At 42.7% G+C, this 23,305-nt stretch overlaps 1 protein-coding gene across 7 annotated transcripts in view; it reads left to right on the top strand.

Moving 5' to 3' along the window:
• Positions 1-23,305, top strand: part of LOC140716953 (proprotein convertase subtilisin/kexin type 7-like) — a 287,410-nt gene that overhangs the window by 249,649 nt on the left and 14,456 nt on the right. For all 7 annotated transcript variants that reach the window (XM_073030136.1, XM_073030133.1, XM_073030137.1 and 4 more), the window contains 2 exons: positions 4,477-4,633; positions 21,152-21,246. In XM_073030136.1, coding sequence (XP_072886237.1) covers positions 4,477-4,633; positions 21,152-21,246 — 252 coding nt within the window. The remainder of the gene's footprint in view (positions 1-4,476; positions 4,634-21,151; positions 21,247-23,305) is intronic.

Below are 23,305 nucleotides of genomic sequence, written 5' to 3'. Positions count from 1 at the left end.
ATATATGTCAAACTCAAGGCCCGCGGTGGAATTATCTTTGGCCCGCGAGATAATATCTAATTACTATTAAAGCTGGCCCCAGTAATCGAAGCGCCTATGGCGTATGATATGGCTAATGCTGAGTTTATTCAGGTACCAGGTTTTCAGGGTTTTTAGTGTTTATTCGGCAGTCTTGCTCGACAGTCTTCTTTATAAGAAACGGAATTTGTAAAGTGAAACACTTTGTAGTTATAGCAGAGACTGAGACACATGAGAGCAGGCTGAAAAAATAGAGGCAACGAAAGCTGCGTTCACACGCGTCCGACTGATCCGGCCCGCATGAAGCTGCATTTTGCTCAATCCGGCCCATGACCTAAAATGAATTTGACACCCCTGCTCTAGGGAGATGCCAATCAATATTAGGGAAATTAAAATCTCCCACCACGACAACCCTGTTATTATTACACATTTCCAGAATTGCTCCCTATCTGCTCCTCGATGTCCCTGTTACTATTGGGGGAGTCTATAAAAAACACCCAGTAGAGTTATTGACCCCCTTCCTGTTCCTAACTTCCACCCACAGAGACTCCGTAGACAATCCCTCCATGGCGTCCTCCTTTTCTGCAGCCATGACACTATCTCTGATCAACAGTACCATGCCCCCACCTCTTTTGCCTCCCTCTTTGTCCTTTCTGAAACATCTAAAGCCTGGCACTTGAAGTAGCCATTCCTGCCCCTGAGCCATCCAAGTCTATGTAATGGCCACAACATCATAGCTCCAAGTACTGATCCACACTCTAAGCTCATCCTCTTTGTTCATAATACTCCTTGCATTAAAATAGACACATCTCAAACCATCGGTCTGAGCGCATCCCTTCTCTATCACCTGCCTATCCTCCCTCTCACACTGTCTACAAGCTTTCTCTATTTGTGAGCCAACCACCTCTTCCACTGTCTCTTCAGTTTGGTTCCCACCCCCCAGAGATTCGAGTTTAAACTCTCCCCAATAGCTGTAGCAAACCTCCCTGCCAGGATATTGGGCCCCCTTGGATTCAAGTGTAACTCGTCCTTTTTGTACGGGTCACGCCTGCTCCAAAAGAGGTCCCAATGATCCAGAAATCTGAATCCCTGCCCCCTGCTCCAATCCCTGAGACACGCATTTATCCTCCACCTCATTTTATTCCTATTCTCACTGTCACGTGGCACATGCAGTAATCCCGAGATTACTACCTTTGAGGTCCTGCTTCTCAACTTCCTTCCTAACTCCCTGTAGTCTGTTTCCAGGATCCGTTATCACCGAAGCCCCAATGAGCCAAAGGCCTCCTACTCTGTCTCCCTCTACTCTGACCCCTGCTCTATAAAGCTCTCTTCTTTTTGAACTCTTCTTACTGTTCTAACTGGCTGATGTCCACACGCTTGCGCAGTCGTGCCTCAATGAAACCACTGAAAAATAACCATCTCCTTTTAAACTCTTCTCGCTATTCTCACTGGCTGACGTCCACACATTTGCGCAGTTGTGCCTTGATCAAACCGCTGAAAAATAACTGTCATCTTTTAAACTCTTCTCACTGTTCTAACCAGCTGACTTCCATGTGCTTGAGCAGTCGTGCTTATTGGATGTCAGACTGGCAGAGAGTGGACAAGTGCCCCTCCCCCCCCCGCTAGGTCAGTGAGTCATCAGTGGGCTGAATGTGTCGATGTACATGTGATAAATAATACTAATAATCTTGAATCTTGAAGTGACTTTATGAGTACATTCAACCAGGGAAGGCATGGTGTACCAGCAGAAACCACTGGCTAATAGTGTCAGAAGCCTGAGGAGAGAAGGCTGTTGTCTAACTTCTTCTGGGATGAAGGAAACACTCAGTCCACCTTCAAATGGTTACCACCAGCAGTCAAACAATCTCACGCCTGCCCACTGGGTTTAATATCTAATTGTTATTTATCACTTCTGGCTTAAAGACAGCAGGAAGGAACATTTCTACTGAAAATTTATCTGGGAGGAAATGTGATGCAAACTTTTAAATTAAGCAAGAGGCTGCTTCAGTGCTGATGCTGGTCGACAGCCAAGTTACTCTCTGCTTGTTGACCATTTAAGGCAATGTTAGTGCTCCAAACACGGGTGATAATAAAATGTAGATGGAGGCTGGCTGTCAAAGAGCACCCAGAACTTGAATTATCAGAGCCTTTCCAATACGCTCTGCAAGAGACTGCCAACTCATTGTTGCTTCCGCAGCTTTTTTTATAAATGCTTCTCTCCCTCAGTGTGGGCTAAGAGCAACACAAGTAAATGGTAAACACAAGAGATTCTGCAGATGCTGGAAATCCAGAGTAACACACATAAAATGCCGGAGGAACTCAGCAGGTCAGGTAACATCAATGGAGAGAAATAAGCAGTCAATGTCCTTTCCTCTTAAATTCCTTCTTCTCCAGCCCTTTATCTTTTCCACCGTCTTACATTTATCCCCCTCCCCACCTGCCTGCCTTCCCCCTCACCTGGTCTCACCTATCACCTACCAGGTTGTCCACCTTCCCCTCCTCCCCTTCCCACCTTCTTATTCTGGCTTCTGCCCCCTTCCTTTCCAGTCCTGATGAAGGGTCTCGGCTCGAAATGTTGACAGTTTATTCCCCACAATAGAAGCTGCCTGACCTTCTGAGTTCCTCCACCATCTTAAGTATCGATCAATACTAGCTTCCTTCATCCTTGCACACAGTGAATTCAAGATCATAACCTCACCCTGAGTAAACCTCATCATCTCCCTTGCATCTTTCACCTAACATTTAAAACCTGTGTGCACAATTCTTGAACCATCAGGTAATAGAGCAGCCTTGGCCTATTTACTATAGCTGAAGAATCACCCAGGCATGAAAGGGAAGCTTGGTAAGTATACATGGGATAGAGGTGGGGGGTGTAGAAGGAAATGAGAGGAGGTGTCTGGATGAGCCAGAACAATATCAATTTAATCTCTTTTGCCTATACATGATCCATATCTTTCAATAAGATGGTGCCAGCAACCAACCCAACTAATAGTGACATCCTGTAAACAGTTCACAAAACTACTACTTCTTCCTTTTTTAAATAGACTTCTACTACTCATCTGTGTGTGATTGGAGCCTGTAATTTGCATTTTGATTAATCAACTTTCAACCAATCAACCATCTGTTTCACCAATCAACTTCCCAGCTCTTTACTTCATCCCCCCCCCCCCCAGGTTTCACCTATCACCTTGTGTTTCTCTCTCCCCTCCCCCCACCTTTTAAATCTACTCCTCAGCTTTTTTTTCTCCAGTCCTACCAAAGGGTTTTGGCCCAAAACGTTGACTGTATTCTTTTCCATAGAGGCTACTTGGCCTGCTGAGTTCTTCTAACATTTTGTGTGTGTTGCTTGGATTTCCAATCTTGTTTGTGAATGCATTTTAATCATGTGTTTTTGGGATAACTGAGCGATTTGGCGCTTTTGCTGTCTGTGATGGAACTCGGGGTGGTTGAGAACGGAGTGCGCAGCCTGATGGAGCACGAACGCATTATCAGTTCCATTACTTGCTGTTTAAACTGTCGAGCAAGATTAAAATCAATGAGGATGAAACCAGGTGTTCTGCCTGTATTTGACAGGTCACCCTCTCCCCCTTCCCCCCTCCTCCTCCTCCCCCTCTCCCTCCCCCCTTCCCCCTCTCCATCTCTCCCCTCCTTTCTCTCCCTCTCTCTCTCTCTCTCCATCCCTCTCCCCCCTTCGTACTCCCCTCTTGGCCCCTCTCGTGCCCCCCGTTCCCCCCCCATCCACCCTTTGATACCAGTTGGCTGAGCCGTACACATGAAAGAAAACCACTGAAATCTGGGCGTCTTGTCGAAACACGTAGAGCACAGCAACTACAACTGGAACATCTACGGTGATCTGAAAGTAGTAGTGCTGCTACTAGGAATGCACCAAGTACTGTTTATCAGTTCATCTCTATCCAAATATTTCACTATCCGATCTCTTAGTATACCTTCTAATAACTTTACAGAGAATGGTGTGAAAGACAAAAAAAATCCAGTGAGTGACAGTTTTGTGGGTGAAAACACCTCGTTAATGAGAGAGATCGGAGGAGAATGGCCAGACTGGTTCAAGCTGACAGGAAGGTGACAGTAACTCAAATAACCACACGTTACACATCTCCAAAACTCACAACATACCGAACCTTGAAGTGGATGGGCTACAGCAGCAGAAGACCCCAAACATACACTCTGTGGCCACTTTATTCAATACAGGAGGTATTTAATAAAATGGCCACTGAGTGTAGGTACTCTGATAATAAATTTACTTTGAACTTTGACCTTTGAGGTGGTGAAGAAGATTGGACAGGTATATGTAAGAGAATTATTTGCAGAGCTCCAGGAGAAAAGAGGTGTAAAATGGGACTGATGGGATGGTTCTGTTGGGAGGCATCATGGACCTGATGGGCTGATTGGCTTCTGGTTATCTGCAGATGTAAGTAAAAAGAACATTGTTCTCCACAGTAACTGTTGATGACTTGCACTTGTCGGGCATGAAGACTCTGGAACACGTGGCCGTGACTGTGACCATATCACACCCAGCTCGTGGTGCCCTGGAGCTGACACTGTACTGCCCCAGTGGGATGTCGTCACTTATTGGAGCGAAACGCCTGATGGACAGGTAGGTGGCAGAGGCTTCCTGAGCACCTCCCCAGAAATCACAGGATAAATGGACAGGGATTGGAATACTTGCACTGGTGGAGTACCAGGAGTAAAAGGTTTATTGGTTTATTATTGTCGCAACTGAAAAGCTTGTCTTGCATACTGTTATTACAGATCAAATCATTACGCAACACGTTGAGGTAAAGCAATAGCAATGCAGACTGTTATTACAGATCAAATCATTATGCAACACATTGAGGTAAAGCAATAACAATGCAGAATTAAGTGTAAAAGACAATAAATTGCAAACTCATAATGAGGTTCTTCTGCCTGATAGGAGATGGGTGAAGAGAGAATGTCCAGGTGTGTGGGGATGCTTTCCTGAGGCAGTGAGAAGTGTAGACAGAGTCCACAGAGGAGAGCTAGTTCCTGTGATGTGCTGAGCTGTGTCCACAACTCTGCAGTTCCTTGTGGTCACGGGCAGAGCAGTTGCCGTACTGAGCTGTGATGCATCCAGACAGACTGCTACATTGATAAAAATTGATCAGAGTCTGGTGGAAGTGGAAGTGTATCGAGAGTAGATTGGAGTGGGAATGTCTAAGTGACTGTGGAGTGTAGCAGCTACATCTGAAGAAATTAGTGTCTCAGCCTGAAATGTTAACTTTGACCTGCTGAGTCCCTCCGGAATTTTCTGTTTGTTACACAGGATAATATAGGGAGCAGACAAGAGTTTTATCCCCTCAGCAAAACCACAACAGCACATTGGTGAGAGATGGATTATCAAAAAGAAATGCCACTGTCATCAGGCATCTCAGTAGATAGATGATAGATAGATAGATACTTTATTCATCCCCATGGGGAAATTCAACACAAGTAGCAGGGAACCTCCCTGATGTGACTAATTAGAAGCAGATTTTAGCCTTTGATATGTTTAATTCTGAACAAGGTTTTGCCTTTCGTCAAGTTAATGCTGAAGTTTATTTTACTGCTCATGAAATGGTTGAGGACTAATAGGTTTCAATGTTATACCCCAGATTTGCCTTCTGTTAGATTTCTTAAAGAGTTCCAGATGTCTCTGACTAAGGAATATTCAGAACCATTAAACCATTAAACAAAAAATTAAAGAGCAAACATGAGGAAATCTGCAGATGCTGGAAATTCAAACAACACACACAAAGTACTGTGGAACACAGCAGGCCAGGCAGCATTTTGTGTGTGTTGTTAACAAATAATTAAAATTGGGTTCTCAATTACTAACCCAAAGTTAAGAAACATAGCAGTCCAATATTGATTGTGTTCCTAAACCTTCAGAAGGCCAACATGTTTAGCCTCGCCCTCCTTTATTCCCCCATTCCATAAATGTCTACCGTAGATGTCGGATTATAAGCCGCTACTTTTTTCCCACATTTTGAACAGCTTTGAACACTGCGGCCTTTACTACGGTGCGGCTAATGCATGATTTTTTTCATGCCGCCAAAAACATTTTGCCTCGTAACAGTAGACCAATAAAATTGATGAGTAGTTCACAGAGGTCCAATGAAATTGTACGATAAATCAAGCGCACTTTCACAATTAAATTATTGTAAATCAGTCATTTGTACTCACCCTCATCAACATGGAAAACACTCGAAGAAAAGCATTGTGCTGCCTTTATGGCAGTTATTTAGTTTATAATATTTTCGCTTAGTAATTCATTTTCTAGTTAAAGTTAGAAGTGTTTTAACTATATTTGTTTTCTGTACTACATCGCGGGATGCTATGACGTCACACCCGGTTTCGCCGCGTCTTGTGGGAAAAATGCCAGTTTGCGATAAACGGGAAGGAGGGGGCGAGCACATTACGCGAGCGGCATTGGATCTGAGCGAACGCTGCTTTTAAGTTAAAGGCGATCAATAACTTTTCCTGGTAGGCTGCAGTATATATATTTTTTACCAGTCGTTAGGAGATATTGGAATGTTGTTCAGTAAAAAAGTATACGCAACGTATATTTAAAAGTAGCCGCGTTACAGGCACGGTTCAAAAAAAGCATTTGCAATATGTATTTGTTTATGTTACCATATGGATTTAATTAAAAGTTAAAAAATCCTCACGTGTAATATCTTTCTGTGTAAATATCTCATATTACAACGTGGGACACCTGTGGCCGAAAATCCGGTGCGGCCTGTACAAGTAAAAAATTGATTTTCTTTCTAAAATTAGAGCCAGCGGCTTTTAATCAGGTGCGCTCTGTAGTCCGGAATCTACGGTAATTGTTATTCCTTTTAAAGAGCTGGGTTATCCCAGGGATTCCCATTGACTGCTCACAGCCCTTTAGCTGGACAGCTGATGTGCCGATTGTATTTTTGTTCAACGTGTTTTCTGTGTGAGTTTTCTCACTGAATTACCTCAAAGTCATTGAAGCTTGAATCATTGTAATGTGTGTGGAATACTCCACAGGAGAACATTACACAAGCCAAGTTTGCTGTGTATTGCAGCTATTGCAAAGCCAGTCAACCGTGCTACCAGACACGGCGACCTGATGGCATAGCCATGAACTGGTTGCTCTTGTTCTTCAAGATACTGGGGGTCACACATTTCTGTGGAAGGAGCATTAATAAACAAGCCTGAAAAACTTCAGATTCAGAATCAGTGTTAGTATCACTGACACATCACAAGAGATTCTGCAGAGTTCAGAGTAATATGCACAAAATGCTGGAGGAACTCAGCAGGTAGATAGATAGATAGATAGATAGATAGATACTTTATTCATCCCCATGGGGAAATTCAACTTTTTTTTCCAATGTCCCATACACTTGTTGTAGCAAAAACTCATTACATACAATACTTAACTCAGTAATAATATGATATGCATCTAAATCACTAACTCAAAAAGCATTTATAATAGCTTTAAAAAAAAAAAAAGTTCTTAAGTCCTGGCAGTTGAATTGTAAAGCCTAATGGCATTGGGGAGTATTGACCTCTTCATCCTGTCTGAGGAGCATTGCATCGATAGTAACCTGTCGCTGAAACTGCTTCTCTGTCTCTGGATGGTGCTATGTAGAGGATGTTCAGGGTTTTCCATAATTGACCGTAGCCTACTCAGCGCCCTTCGCTCAGCTACCGATGTTAAACTCTCCAGTACTTTGCCCACGACAGAGCCCGCCTTCCTTATCAGCTTATTAAGACGTGAGGCGTCCTTCTTCTTAATGCTTCCTCCCCAACACGCCACCACAAAGAAGAGGGCGCTCTCAACAACTGACCTATAGAACATCATCAGCATCTCACTGCAGACATTGAATGACGCCAACCTTCTAAGGAAGTACAGTCGACTCTGTGCCTTCCTGCACAAGGCATCTGTGTTGGCAGTCCAGTCTAGCTTCTCGTCCAACTGTACTCCCAGATACTTGTAGGTCTTAACCTGCTCCACACATTCTCCATTAATGATCACTGGCTCCATATGAGGCCTAGATCTCCTAAAGTCCACCACCATCTCCTTGGTCTTGGTGACATTGAGACGCAGGTAGTTTGAGTTGCACCATATCACAAAGTCCTGTATCAGTTTCCTATACTCCTCCTCCTGTCCATTCCTGACACACCCCACTATGGCCGTGTCATCAGCGAACTTCTGCACATGGCAGGACTCCGAGTTATATTGGAAGTCAGATGTGTACAGGGTGAACAGGACCGGAGAGAGTACGGTTCCCTGTGGCGCTCCTGTGCTGCTGACCACTGTGTCAGACCTACAGTCTCCCAACCGCACATACTGAGGTCTATCTGTCAAGTAGTCCACTATCCAATCCACCATGTGAGAGTCTACTCCCATCTCCGTTAGTTTGTGCTTTAAGATCTTGGGCTGGATGGTGTTAAAGGCACTAGAGAAGTCAAGGAATGTAATCCTCACAGCACAACTGACCCCATCTAGGTGAGAGAGTGATTTGTGCAGCAAATACGTGATAGCATCCTCCACTCCCACCTTCTCCTTATACGCAAACTGAAGCGGATCCCGGGCGTGCCTGGTTTGTGGCCTCAGATTCTGTATTATCAGCCGCTCCATGGTCTTCATCACGTGCGACGTCAAGGCAACAGGTCTGAAGTCATTCAACTCCTTTGGTTGTGGTTTCTTCGGTACCGGGACAATACAAGATGTTTTCCACTGTCTGGGTACTCTTCTCTGATCTAGACTCATGTTGAAGATGCGCTGTAGTGGTTCTCCCAGTTCAGTTGCACAGGCCCTCAGTAATCGTGGGGAAACTCCATCCGGTCCAGCCGCCTTGCTGGTACAGATCTTCCTCAGTTGACCTTCCACCTGTGCAGCCGTAAACCTGGGCGTGGGCCAGGTCTCCTGTGAGTGGATATTTTCCTGTGAGGGAAGTAAGCCTGGTGTGGAGTTCTGCAGTGAGGGTGAGATTGTGCTGTCGAACCTATTGAAGAAGTTGTTCAGCTGGTTCGCTTTCTCCACATCTCCACTTAAGTTTGCCCCCCGCTTTGCACCACATCCGGTGATGATCTTCATCCCATCCCACACCTCCTTCATGCTTTTTTCCTGCAGCTTTTGTTCTAACTTTCTCCTATACTGCTCCTTTGCCCCCCTTATCTGTACTCTGAGTTCCTTCTGAACTCTTTTAAGCTCCAACCAGTCGATGTTTCAGGCTGAGACGCTTCAACAGGACTGGGCGAAAGGTCCTGGCCCAAAATGTCGACCATTTATTCCCCTCCAAAGATGCTGCCTGACCTGCTGAGTTCCTTCAGCATTTTACGTGTATTAAAAGGTAGATCTTTGTTACATGAAGTTAAATAGTCCATTGCTGGATTATTGGTGAATGAATCAAGTTGCTTAGCACCAGGTAAAAATTGGTTATCTGAGGGAACTTAGAGCATAAATACATAAGAACTAGGAACCTGCTCCACCATTCAATAAGATCTGGCTGATCTGACTGTGGATTCAGCTCCACCTGCCTGCCTTTTCCCCATAAAACTTAATTGATCTGCTGTGCAAAAATGTAACTGTGTCTCAAATATATTTAATCAGGTTGCCTCGACTGCTTCCTTGGGCAGAGATTTCTACAGGTTCACTACTCTCTTGGAAAAGAAGTTTCTCCTCATCTCCTTCCTAAATCTTGAGGCTGTATCTCCAAGTTCTAGTCTCACCTATTAGTGGGAAAAAAAACTTTTCTGCCTTTATCTTATCTATCTCTTACATAATTTTATATGTTTCTATAAGATCCCCTCTCATCCTTCAGAATTCGAGTGAGTATAGTCCCAGGCAACTCATTCTCTCTTCATAGGTTTACCCCCTCATCTCTGGAATTTCTGTGTAACTGAGAAGTAATTTGCATCAAGGGTGGCGTGAGTTTACATATTAGTCAGATGTATTTTAGAACATATTTTAGTACAGGCCCTTTGGCCCACAATGTTGTGCCAACCTTTAAATCTATTCAAGATCATTCTAACCATTCCCTCCCACATAACCCTCCATTTTTCTTACATTCATGTGTCAATCTAAGAATCTCTTAACTCTTTCTACTTTATGTGCCTCTACCAGTGCCCCTGGCAGCGTACCATTCTTTGTGTAAAAAACCTACCTCTGACACCCTTCCTCTATACTTTCCTCCAGTCACTGTAAAATTATGTGCTCTCTTATTAACTATTTCACCCATGGTAAAGGACACTGGTAAAGGGATCTAAGCCTCTTATCATCTATACACCTCTATCAAATTGCCTCTCATTCTCCTTTGCTCTAAAAAGAAAAGCCATAGCTCACTTAACCTTTCCTCATAAGACATGCTCCTTGATCCAGGCAGCGTCCTGGTAAATCTCCTCTGCACCCTCTCTAAAGCTTCCACTTCCTTCCTATAATGAGATGACAGGAACTGAACACAATACTCTAAGTGTAGTCAAACCAGAGTTTTATAGATTTGTTCAGCAATTAGCACAACACTCAAACAGCTCGAGGCATTCCGCAGTTAAGGGTTCAATGTCAGCGCTATCTGTAAGGAGTTTGTATGTTCTCCCTGCGACCTCTTGGTGCTTCATTTTCCTCCCACAATCCAAAGACATGCAGGTTAGCAGGTCTTTTGATTAGGCTAGGGTTAAATCAGAGGTTGCTGGGTGGTGTAGCATGTTGGACCAGAAGGGCCTGTTCTGCACTCTATCTCTAAATAAAATAAAAACATTTCCTCATGGAGCTTGATCTCAATCCTCTGATTAATGAAGGCCTTCTTAACCACCCTATCAATTTGCACAAATACGAGGAAATCTGCAGATGCTGGAAATTCAAGCAACACACACAAAATGCTGGTGGAACACAGCAGGCCAGGCAGCATCTATAGGAAGAAGTACAGTCAATGACAAAGGGTCTCGGCCCGAAACGTCGACAGTGCTTCTTCTTATAGATGCTGCCTGGCCTGCTGCGTTCCACCAGCATTTTGTGTGTGTTGCTATCAATTTGCGGAGCAACTTTGGTTTTGCACATCCCCTGAGTGTAGGTACTGCTCCTAATTTCCATCAGATTTTACTGGGAGACCCAGTGCTGCTCTCCACTCAGTTTCTCCTTGTCCCACATTTACCACATTCACATTGGTAGCACCAAACATGCTGGCTGAAGAAAATGGGCCCAGTCAGTCAGGCCCTGCACAGAACTGTTTAACAATCAGCATCAGATTCATTATCACAGATTTAAAACTTATGAAATTTGTTGATTTGTGGCAGCAGTGCAGGGCAAAGATAAAAAAATGCTATTGATTACAAAACAAAATAACTAGTGCCAAACAAAAAGAAATAATGAGTTAGTGTTTCTGTTATAATAGTTTGACATGGACTAAATGGGCTGAAGGGACTGTTTCTGTGCTGAAGTTTTCTATGACTCTTTGACTATGTGTTCATCAAGGTCCCATCGATAGGCCAAGATTAGTCCTGCCCACAAACAATTGAAGTGACCTTTATCAGGGGGCGTTCAAGTCTCCAGCTTTGCCAATTGTCACATTTTTGGGGTACCTCTGAATAGGCTTAATTTTAGAAATCTTCAAAAACAATAGCAAGCAAACAATTAAAATATATTTAAATTGAAGCAAAAGTGGTCACAAAAATCTGACTGAGAGCACAAATAATTGAAAACTATCCTATCTTATTCCACCTGACGATAAATCTGAAAATTTTGATCCAGAGGTTCTTTGGAAGTCAATGTGTAAATCTTATAATTATAGCAGTTTTGTTTGGTGTTCATAATAATAAAAATAATGATAACCAACTTACTGTAAGGGAGAGAGAGAAAGCAAAAGAGGCGAACAAGGAAAGAAAAAAAAACAAAGAATTCATGGTTATCTTATATTAAAACTAACTCACTAGAGAGATAAAGCACATTCCAGTGATAAGAGGTAACCTATGAAATAGCTAGGTTTAGTGGTGTGACACAGTCTGCAGAAAAACTTCTAGAAAAATACAAAATCACCAATACTACAATAACTGAAAGCTCACTGAACAATTACACAAATATAGATAATTACCGTAGATTCCGGACTACAGAGCGCACCTGATTTTAAGCCGCTGGCACTAATTTTAGAAATAAAATCATTTTTTTAAATGTAAAGGCCGCACCGGATTTTAGGCCGCACCGGATTTTCGGCCGCAGGTGTCCCACGTTGTAATATGAGATATTTACACAGAAAGATATTACACGTGAGGATTTTTTTAACTTTTAATTAAATCCATATGGTAACAAAAACAAATACATATTGCAAATGCTTTTTTTCGAACCGTGCCCGTACGCGGCTACTTTTAAATATACGTTGCGTATACTTCTTTACTGAACAACATTCCAATATCTCCTAACGACTGGTAAAAAATATATATACTGCAGCCTACCAGGAAAAGTTATTGATACCTTTAACTTAAAAGCAGATTTCGCTCGGATCCAAAGCCGCTCGCGGAATCCGCTCCCCCCCTCCTTTCCGTTTCATCGCAAACGGCATTTAAAAGCAGATTTCGCTCGGATCCAAAGCCGCTCGCGGAATCCGCTCCCCCCTCCTTTCCGTTTCATCGCAAACGGCATTTTCCCACAAGACGCCGCGAAACCGGGTGTGACGTCATAGCATCCCGCGATGTAGTACAGAAAACAAATATAGTTTAAACTAAGTAGGGTAGGTAGCACAATGCTTCGAGTGTTTTCCATGTTGATGAGGGTGAGTACAAATGACTGATTTACAATAATTTAATTGTGAAAGTGCGCTTGATTTATCGTACAATTTCATTGGACCTCTGTGAACTACTCATCAATTTTATTGGTCTACTGTTACGAGGCAAAATGTTTACGAGGCGGCATGAAAAAAACCTTGCATTAGCCGCTCCGGATTATTGGCCGCAAAGTTCAAAGCTGTTCAAAATGTGGGGAAAAAGTAGCGGCTTAAAATCCGGAATCTACGGTACTGTAGGAAAGCATAGGAAAGTTAAACTACATGAAAAATAACAATTTCACTCTCAAACCCAATACTTACTTCCTCACAGATATAAAATTCCCTTTGAAATGAGGACCTTTTGTGTCCTTCACTAGGTCTAATTTGGTGTAGGGTTTGTGAATACATTTCTCTGTGAATCCAGAACTTTTACAGGGGTGCATTTGCAGGAGTGATTGCTGCCAGTTTGCTGTGGAACTTCTTTCATTTATCAGGAAGTTTCATCTGCAACATCGACTCTATACGTGCACTCAAGTACCCATTCCCCAAACACCTGCCATATTCACTGGCTTCACAGGAAATGTGCATATTGATACTTCCCTTATATCTGTTTCAGAAATGATAGTTTCATTGCGATCAAGTACAAATGATATATGAAGGCCCCTTACCTAAGAAAGAATGAGCTGGCATTAGAGAAGGTCCAGAGGAGATGAGCCCAGGAATGCAAGGGTTAACATATGAGGAGCATTTGTTGGCTTTGGGCCTGTACTCGCTGGAATTTAGAGGAATGATGGGGAGAATCTCATTGAAAATCTTTGAATATTGAAAGGCCTAGATAGAGTGAATGTGGAGAGCAACACACACAAGATGCTGGAGGAACTCAGCAGACCTGGCAGCATCTATGGAAAAAGTAAACAATCAATGTTTTGGGCTGAGACCCTTCGTCAGGACTGGGAAAAAGGATGAGAAGTCAATATAAGAAGATGGGGGTAGGGAAGGAAGAACCACAAGGTGATAGGGGTGGGGATGAAGTAAGGAACTGGGAAGTTGATTGGTGAAAGAGATACAGGGCTGGGGAAGGGAAGATCTGATAGGAGAGGACAGAAGGGCATGGAAGTAAGAAAAAGGCAAGGGGCACAGAGGGAGGCAATGGCAGCCAAAGAAATAAGGTGAGAGAGGAAAGAGGGGATGGAGAATGGTGGAAGGGGGGAGGGCATTAGTGGAAGTTTGAGAAATCGATGTTCATGCCATCAGATTGGAGGCTGCCCAGACGGTATATGAGGTGATGCTCCTCCAACCTGAGTGTGGCCTCATCACGACAGTAGAGGAGGTCATGGATTGACATGTTGGAATGAACATTGATTTCTGGTGAAGGGTCTCGGCTTGAAACATCATCTGTTTACTCTTTTGCATAGATGCTGCCTGACCTACTGAGCTCCCCCAGCATTTGGTGTGTTTCTTGGATTTCCAGCATCTGCAGATTTTCTTGTGTTTGTACTTCAAACTAATCTCCATGGTCAGAAGCCTTCTGACCAGGCAGCATGTTCCATGGGTGACATACAGCCATTAGCTGTATCCAGCTGACGTAATACTTTCTTTCAGTGGGGGTGGGGGAGGAAAAGGGGAAGCGAGGTAAATCTGGTTTTGACATTACAATCATGTTGGCAGTGAAGCAAATAATCTCATTCTAATTCAAATATGAAAAAAAAGCACCAGGTAATTACTGCTGTGCTTGAACCGACCAAAAGCCCAGTGCCTAGGCAGAAATAGAAACCAGCTGTAGCTATTCCCTGCTTGAAAGCAGCTCATTGCGGTAAGGTAAGAATTAATAAGCCATAGTTTACTAACAGTGTATAGAGTGTCCTGTCTGGAACAGACATTTCTCCTGACTGATGCACACTGCAGGAACTAATTGCACCAGAGACATACAGAATGTAAAGGCCTGACTTACAATAATTAGACATTTTTTGCAGGAGCTTTGCCCTTTTTTTACCTCATGTACACAATGCAGTACTGAGCTATTAGCCATACAGAGGCTTCTTCTAACAGCTGTATCTCAAATTACGTTCATCTACTTGCACATCAATCATTTTCCTGTCATTAGGCCTAATTCTTGTCAACATTGTCTACCTCCCCACCACTGAGCACATCTACAAGGAGTGTTGCCACAAGAAAGCAGCATCCATCATCAAGGACCCCCACCATCCAGGCCATGCTCTCTTCTCACTGCTGCCATCAGGAAGGAAGTACAAGAGCCTAAGGACCCACACCACCAGGTTCAGCAAGAGTTATTACTCTGCAACCATCAGGCTCCTGAACCAGCATGGATAATTTCACTTGCCTAAACACTGAACTGATTCCACAAACTATAGACACACTTTCAAGGACTCTACAACTCATGTTCTCAGAATTACTTAATTATTATTTTATTTTGTATTTGCATAGTTTGTCTTTTGCCTAATGGTTGTTCATCAGTCTCTGTTTATGTGTAAAATTTTTTTGATAAATTCTGTCGTATATCTTTATTGTCCTGTAAATCCCTGCCAGAAAATGAGTCTCAAGGTTCAGCATGTTCTGCGTTCAGAGATGCCCTTCTGCACACCACTGTTGTACCGTGTGGTTATTTGAGTTACTGTCACCTTCCTGTTCGCTTGAACCAGTCTGGCCATTCTCCTCTGACCTCTCTCATTAACAAGGTGTTTTCATCCACAGAACTGCCGCTCACTGGATGTTTTTTTGATTTTCACACCATTGTCTGTAAATTCTAGAGACTGTTGTGTGTGAAAATCCCAGGACACTCAAACGACCTTGTCTGGCACCAACAATTATTCCACTGTCAAAGTCACTTAGATCACATTTCTTCCCCATTCTGATGTTTGGTCTGGATAACAACTGAACCTCTTGACCATGTCTGCATGCTGTTATGCATTGAGTTGCTGCCACATGATTGGCTGATTAGATATTTGTATTAATGAGCAGGTGTACAAGATATGGTCATTGAGTGTATATACAAAAGAAAGACAGTGCAAATAACCTTGCATTCTTGATCAGTGCATTATGTAGTGTCGACTTGAAGGAGTAGGGGAAAAACACAAACAAACATAGCAGCATTGCCACAAAGTGGTCACTCAACTAATGCCACAGACCACCAGACTGTGACTTCAGAGCTCATCAGAGCTCTGTTAGACCCCTTTTTAATATTTAACGTTTCCCATATGAATAAGGCAATGTGCCTAGAGAGCCCCTAAATGTCACCATGCTTCCAACACCAGCGCTTCATCAGGACTGGAAAGGAAGAAACATAGAAAACCTACAGCACAATACAGGCCCTTCGGCCCACAAAGCTGTGCCGAACATGTCCTTACCCTAGAAATTACCGAGGGTTACCCATAGCCCTCTATTTTTCTGAGCTCCATATATCTGTCCAGGAGTCTCTTAAAAGACCCTATTGTATCCGCCTCCACCACCTTCGCCATTAGCCCATTCCATGCACTCACCACTCTCTGTGTAAAAAAAAACCCTGACATCTCCTTTGTACCTACTTCCAAGCACCTTAAACCTGTGCCCTCTCATGCCAGCCATTTCAGCCCTGGGAAAAAGACTCTGACTATGCATGCGATCAATGCCTCTCATCATCTTATACACCTTGTTTGAGACATCACCTTTTGAAGGTGTCCTTGATGAAGGGGAGGCTGGCTGAGTTTACAACTTTCTGCTGCTTTTTCCAGTCCTGTGCATTGGATCCTCTATACCAGATATGCATCCAGTCAGAAAACTCTCCACAGTACATCTGTAGAAATTTGCCAGACCTACCAAATCTCCGCAAATTCTGAATGAAGTTTTGTCATTGGCATGATTGCATCAATATGCTTGACCCAGAATAGATCCTGTGGTGGATGTCCAGGAGCTTGAAGTTTCCACCCTTTCTACTGCCTTGACTGTGTAGGATGTGTTCTGAGATACCGGACATCCTGCAGTGAATGATTTACCTTCTGACACCATCATCTACAGGCATGTCAGGAATGTAATGGAGTTAACCAAATGAATGCACTTCCTAAAGCAACCTACTTGATTGGTATGCTGTCCTATTCATTCAGTTGCCTCACCAATGATCCCTCTAAGGTGTGCGTGTGTGCATGTGCACACATCTTTTGCCACTAGCGCACAAAGGAATTTAAACTGTACACAAAAGGTTGTCACCCTCTACCTCGTTGGCATGTTAGTATATTTCACAATTGTACACAATCATATTTCCTTTCCGGTTTCTGATGTGGATGATGTTGACAATGTGGAGTTTGCGATTATCTGCAGATTTTAGAACTGGCTTATTTATACTGTTTTTATTGAAGAAATTATTGATTCACTATGTCGAATTCCAAAGAAACAAAGGCCGTGAAGCGCAAAAGAACTGCTCGTTCATTTAAAGCAGAACGGGTTAATGAAACAGTAGAAACTACTACACCGAAAGCTCATGAGGTCAGGAACGTGCAGTTACGAGAAATATTTATGTACAATACAGAAACTGGTGTTACCTGCGTGTATTGTCATGATGCAAAAGTTGCTGGAGAACTTGCAAGTTGGAAGAACTGGAGCTGTATTCCTGGAGTTCAGGAGAATGAGGGGGATCTCATAGAAACATTCCAAATGTTAAAAGGCCTGAATAGATTAGATATGACACAGTTATTTCCCATGATAAGGGAGTCTAGGATAAAACAGCACGACTTCAGGGTTGAAGAAAATCCATTTAGAACAGATGCGGAGAAATTACTTTAGTCAGAGGGTGGTAAATCTGTGGAATTTGTTGCCACAATCGGCTGTGGAGGCCAAGTCATTGGGTGCATTTAAGGCAGAGATAGATAGGTTCTTGATTAGCCAGGGCATCAAAGGGTATGGGGAGAAGTCAGGGGAGTGGGGATGACTGGAAGAATTAGATCAGCCCAGGATTGAATGGTGGAGCAGTCTCGATGGGCCAAATGGCCTGCTTCGGCTCCTATATCTTATGGTCTTCCAACACTAGGAGAGGCAACTCCAGCCTCCAATGGACTCGCAGATTCACAGATGTTGGCCTTTGTCTTCAGATTCAGGTTTATTTATCACATGTACATTGAAATCTCCAATGGAGTGTGTTGATACAGTAGTCATTTGCTGAACGGCATTCTTCAGTGGTATAACTTTTCTTGTGGTATGTATCCACTCACTTTTGAAAGCGTTGGTGGGCACACAATGGTTAAGCTGAACAAACTGTTACTATGAAGCAATCTGAGATTAAACAATGTTTATACAATAGCCAATACTTGTGAGTATCAAGCTTGCACATAAAATTTATAGAGCCCACAAGGAATATCTCAAATCTGAGATATTTGAATAAGTCTGATATTTTTCTTGCTGTTTTTCAGCAAGCAATTTGTCTCTTAGAGAACTCTGTTTTATAAAAAAAACTTCCTCGTGTGTTCCTGAATACTGCTAAGAATGTAGTCTACATTATTTCTGGTTGGGTTTTACTTATACTTACTGTAAATATTTTTTTTTGCTCCAATGCAAGGTAATGAAGGACATGGTGTATAATGTTATTATGTGCAGTCTAGCATCAAGATAAAAACATTCACTCCAAAGGCAAAATGTTTGCAGTGGAACATTTAATATGGTTACTTAGTTGTTTAATCTTGGCTAGAACCCAAACAGAAATAATTGATAAGATGTCATATTCAAAGAAAAGGTGTAAAGCTAATGCAAGCAACATAATTATTTCAAAGTTCAAAGTAAATTTATTATCAAAGTACATATACAGAATGTCATCATATGCAAGCCAGAGATTTATTGTCTTGTGAGCATTCACAGTAAATACCAGAAACACAATAGAATCAATGAAAGACCACACCAACAGGACAGACCCTATGTGCAAAAGACAACAAAACTGTGCAAATACAAAAAGAGAGAAAAAAGAAATAATAATAATAAATAAGTAAACAATAAACATCAAGAACATGAGATGAAGAGTCCTTGAAAGTGAGTCCATATGTTGTGGAAACAGTTCAGTTATGGGGTGAGTGAAGATATCTGCTCTGGTTCAATAGTGTGATGGTTGAGGGGTAGGTACTGTTCCTGAACTGGTGGTATGGGATGTCATGCTGAAAACATCCAGAAAATCAGCATCTACGCAGAGATTTTAATGAGTTTTCATTGGAATCACGCCTAAGAGCTGTGAGGTAATGTTGCAACTCTATAAAACTCTGGAATATTGTGTTCAGCTCTGGTTGCTTCATTATATAGTACATGCAAGCTTTAGAGAGGATGCAGAGGAGATTTACCAGGATTAGAAAGAATGCCTTATGGGGATAGGTTGAGCAAGGTAGGGCTTTTCTCTTTGGAGCCAAGGAGGATGTAAGTGACTTGATAGAGGTGTACTAGATGACAAGAGGCATAGATCTAGCCAAAAACTTCTTCTCAGGGCAGAAATGACTAAAATGAAAGGAATAATTTTAAGGTGATTGGAGGAAAGTATAGGGGGGGGATATAAAAGGTACATTATTTACCCAAAGAGTGGTGGGTGCAGGGAACACCCTGCCAGGTGTGGTGGTAGAGGTAAATATATTAGGGACATCTAAGTAACTCTTGCATAGACACACGGATGATAGATAAATGGAGGGCTATGTAGTAGGGAAGGGTTAGATTGATCTTGGAGTAGGTTAAAAGGTCAGCACAACACTATGGGCCGAAGGGCCTGTATTGTGCTGTAATGATTTATGTTTTGCATTTGATATAATCGTATCTGGTCAATGTCTGTTCCAGTGAAAAGGTCTCACGCTGAAACATTAACACCTTTGAAGACATAAGAAACTGCAGATGCTGGAAATCTGGAGCAACACACAAAGGAGTTGGGGGGGCTCAGCAGGCCAGGCAGCATCTATGGAGGAAAATGGACTGTTAATGTTTTGGGTCAAGGACTGAAAAGAAAGAAGGGAGATGGCCAGTTTAAAAAGGTGGGGGGAAAGGGGTGTAGCAAGAGAGGGCAGGTAATGGGTGGATCCAGGTGAGGAGGAGGGAGGTGATAGATATAAATGACAAAGGCATGAAGAAAATTAAATCTGATAGGAGAGGACAGTGGGTCACAGATTAAAGGGAAGGGGATCGTGTAAAGGGAAGGGGATCGTGTGAAGGGAAGGAGGAATGTGTGAGTGATAAGCAGATGGAGAGGGGAAAGAGATGCGGTGATAAAGACCAGTGGGATCAGAAGGTATAAAGAAGGGAGGGGAGCAGAATGGAATGTTTAGCTCCATTTCTCTCTCCACAGATACTGCTTAACATTCTAAGCCTTCCAAGCATTTTCTGTTGTATTTTGGATTTTTTGGTTGTGATTGGATATTTATCCTGTGTATAAAATCCGAACAGGACATCAGCAAGACCAAAGACCTGATTGTGGATTTCAGGAAGGGTAAGATGAGGAAACACATGCCAATCCTCATAGAGGGATCAGAAGTGGAGAGAGTGAGCAGTGTCAATTTCCTGGGTGTCAAGATCTCTGAGGATCTAATCTGGTCCCAACATATCGATACAGTTATAAAGAAGGTCGTGGAGAGCATTCTGACAGGCTGTAACACTGTCTGGTATGGAGGGGTTATTGCACAGGACTGAAAGAAACTGCATAGAGTTGTAAATCTAGTCAGCTTCATCTTGGGTACTAGCCTACAAAGTACCCAGGACATCTTCAAGGAGCAGTGTCTCAGAAAGGCAGTGTCCATTATTAAGGACCTCCAGCACCCAGGGCATGTCCTTTTCTCACTGTTACCATCAGGTAGGAGGTACAGAAGCCTGAAGGCACACACTCGGCGATTCAGGAACAGCTTCTTCCCCTCTGCCATTTGATTCCTAAATGGACATTGAGCACTACTTCACTACTTTTTTATTTCTGATTTTGAACTACTTATTTTAAATTAATTATTTACTAGACATATATATTTAATGTAATTCAGTATTTTCTCTATATTTATTTATCATGTATTTCATTGTACTGTTGCTGTAAAGTTAGCAAATTTAACGACATACTGTATGCCATTGATATTAAACTGGATTGATTCTGATTCTGATCATTTGGCAGATTAGTTTGAGTAAAATGATATTTTGGATACTGAGTGCCATAGTGTTCAATTCTGTCTCTCTAGGTGTGGTAATCATTTACTCGTGCAGTCCAGTAATGAATGTGACATGGGAAGGGAATGGTTATAGAGTCATAGAGCACTAAAAGCACAGAAACAGGCCAAGATGTGTAGCTGAACTTGAGTGGATTAACAGCCCACGCCATGATTTGTAAACAGTTTTGCTAAGTGAGCTTACAAATCACCCATTTAAGTATGAAGGTAGATTAACTCCAGTCTTTGCTTTCCTCCTTACAGAGATGATTCTGGCCTCACTGACTGGATGTATTCCACAGTGCGATGCTGGGGTGAGAGGGCACAAGGCATCTACAAGTTGGTCATTCGTGATTTGGGTAAGTGCGGAGGCCATAGGAAATGAAGTAACTCAACACAGGATCAACGTAACATCACAAACACAAGAAATTTTGCAGCTGTTAGAAATCCAGAGCAACACAGACAAAATGCTGGAGGAACTCAGCAGATCAGGTAACATTTATAGAGAGAGGAATAAACTGTCAATGTTTTGGGCAAAGATCCTTCGTCAAGACAGGAAACAGCATTCAGAATAAGAAGGAAGGGAGGAATGAAAGGTTTACAAGCTGGCAAATGACAGGTGAGACCAGGTGAGGAGGAAGGTGGGTGGGTGCAGGGAAATGTGATGAAGTGAGAAGCTGGGAGGTGATAGGTGGAAGTGGTATAGGGCTGAAGACAAAGGAATCTGATAGGAGAGGAGAGTGGACCATGGAGGAAAGGGAAGGAGGAGGGGAACCAGTGGGAAGTGAAAGGCAGGTGAAAAGAGAAGGGGTGGGACAGAAACCAGAATGGGGAATGGAAAAGCAGAGATGAGATGGGGGAGAAATTACCAAATGGCTAACCATATCAATTCGACTTCCTACTCATATTCTGACTCGTCTGTCCATAGTATCCTCTACTGCCATGGTGAGGTCATTCTCAGGTTGGAGGAGCAACACCTCTTATTCTGATCTGCATAGCCGCCAAACTGATAGCATGAGCATCGATTTCTCAAAATCATCAAAGTACATACTGTATACGTCAGCATTCACAACCTTGAGATTCATTTTCTTGCAGGCATTTACAGGAAAATATAGAAATACAATAGAATTTATGAAAGCTATACATAAAAAAGACAAATTATGCTAATTTTTAAAAGCTAATACTGAGAACATGAGTAGTAGAGTCATTGAAAGTGAATCTGTAGATTGTGGAATCAGTTCAGTGTTGAGGTGAGTGAAGTTATCCACGCCAGTTCAGAACCTTGATGGTTGTTCCTGAACCTGGTGGTGTGGGACCTTAGGCATCTGTGCCTCCTACTTGATGGTAGAAGTGAGAAAAGAGCATGGCTTGGATGGTGAGATCCTTGACAGATGCTGCTTTCTTGTGGAAGCGCTCCTTGTAAATATGCTCAATGGTGGGGGAAGCCTTACCTATGATGGACTGGGCTGTCTCCACCACTTTCTGTAGACTCTTTTGTTTCTGGACATCGGTGTTTCCATGCCAGGCTGTACATGGCCAGTCAAGATATTCTCCACTGTGCATCTATAGAAGTTTGTCAAAGATTTAGATGACATTCTGAATCTACGCAAGCTTTTAAGAAAGTAGAAGCGCTGTCAATCCTTCTTTGTAATGGCACTTATGTGCTGCTGGACCCAGGACAAATCCTCTGATATGATCATGGCAAGGAATGTAAAGTTACTGACCCTCTCCACCTTTGATCCCTTAATGGGGACCAGATTCTTCCTCTTTAATCAGCTCTTTGGTCTTGCTGACTTTGAGTAAGAGGTTGCTATTGTGGCACCACTGAGCCAGATTTTCAATCTCCCTTCTATAAACTGATTCTTCACCACCTTTGTTTCAGCCAGCAACAGCGGTGATGTCAACAAACTTGAATATGACATTGGAGCTGTGCTTAGACTCACAGTCATAAGAGTAAAACAAGTAGAGCAGGGGACTAAACACACAGCCTTATGCTGAACCTGTGCTGGTGGAGATAGTGTTTTTGGCAATCTGAACTGACTGGGGTCTACAAGTGAGGTAATCCGGGATCCAGTTACACAAGGAGGTTGATGGTAAGGAAGCGTCAAGGGTGGAGGGATATAGAAAGGCAAACTGAATAAATGGGAACCTGACAGATGGACTATAATGCAGAAATATTTGAGATAATTAATTTGGTGAGACAAGTATAACGACAGGTTAGTTTTTAAGAGTTGGAAGTGACTTGCTGAACAGAAGGAGCTGGATCTTCGAGTAAAGGAACCACTGAAAATGTAATGTGCAGGTACAGTAAGCAAAAAAGGAAACCAAATGGTATTTTGGATGTAATTGCAATGGGATTTGAACAGTAAAGACAGCTAACATGAGGAAATCTGCAGATGCTGGAAATTCAAGCAACAC

The sequence above is a fragment of the Hemitrygon akajei genome, chromosome 26 (genome assembly GCF_048418815.1).
Source record: "Hemitrygon akajei chromosome 26, sHemAka1.3, whole genome shotgun sequence".
Classification (NCBI taxonomy): domain Eukaryota; kingdom Metazoa; phylum Chordata; class Chondrichthyes; order Myliobatiformes; family Dasyatidae; genus Hemitrygon; species Hemitrygon akajei.
Note: the sequence above shows the minus strand (reverse complement) of the source record. Positions and strands in the feature narration are given on the sequence as shown.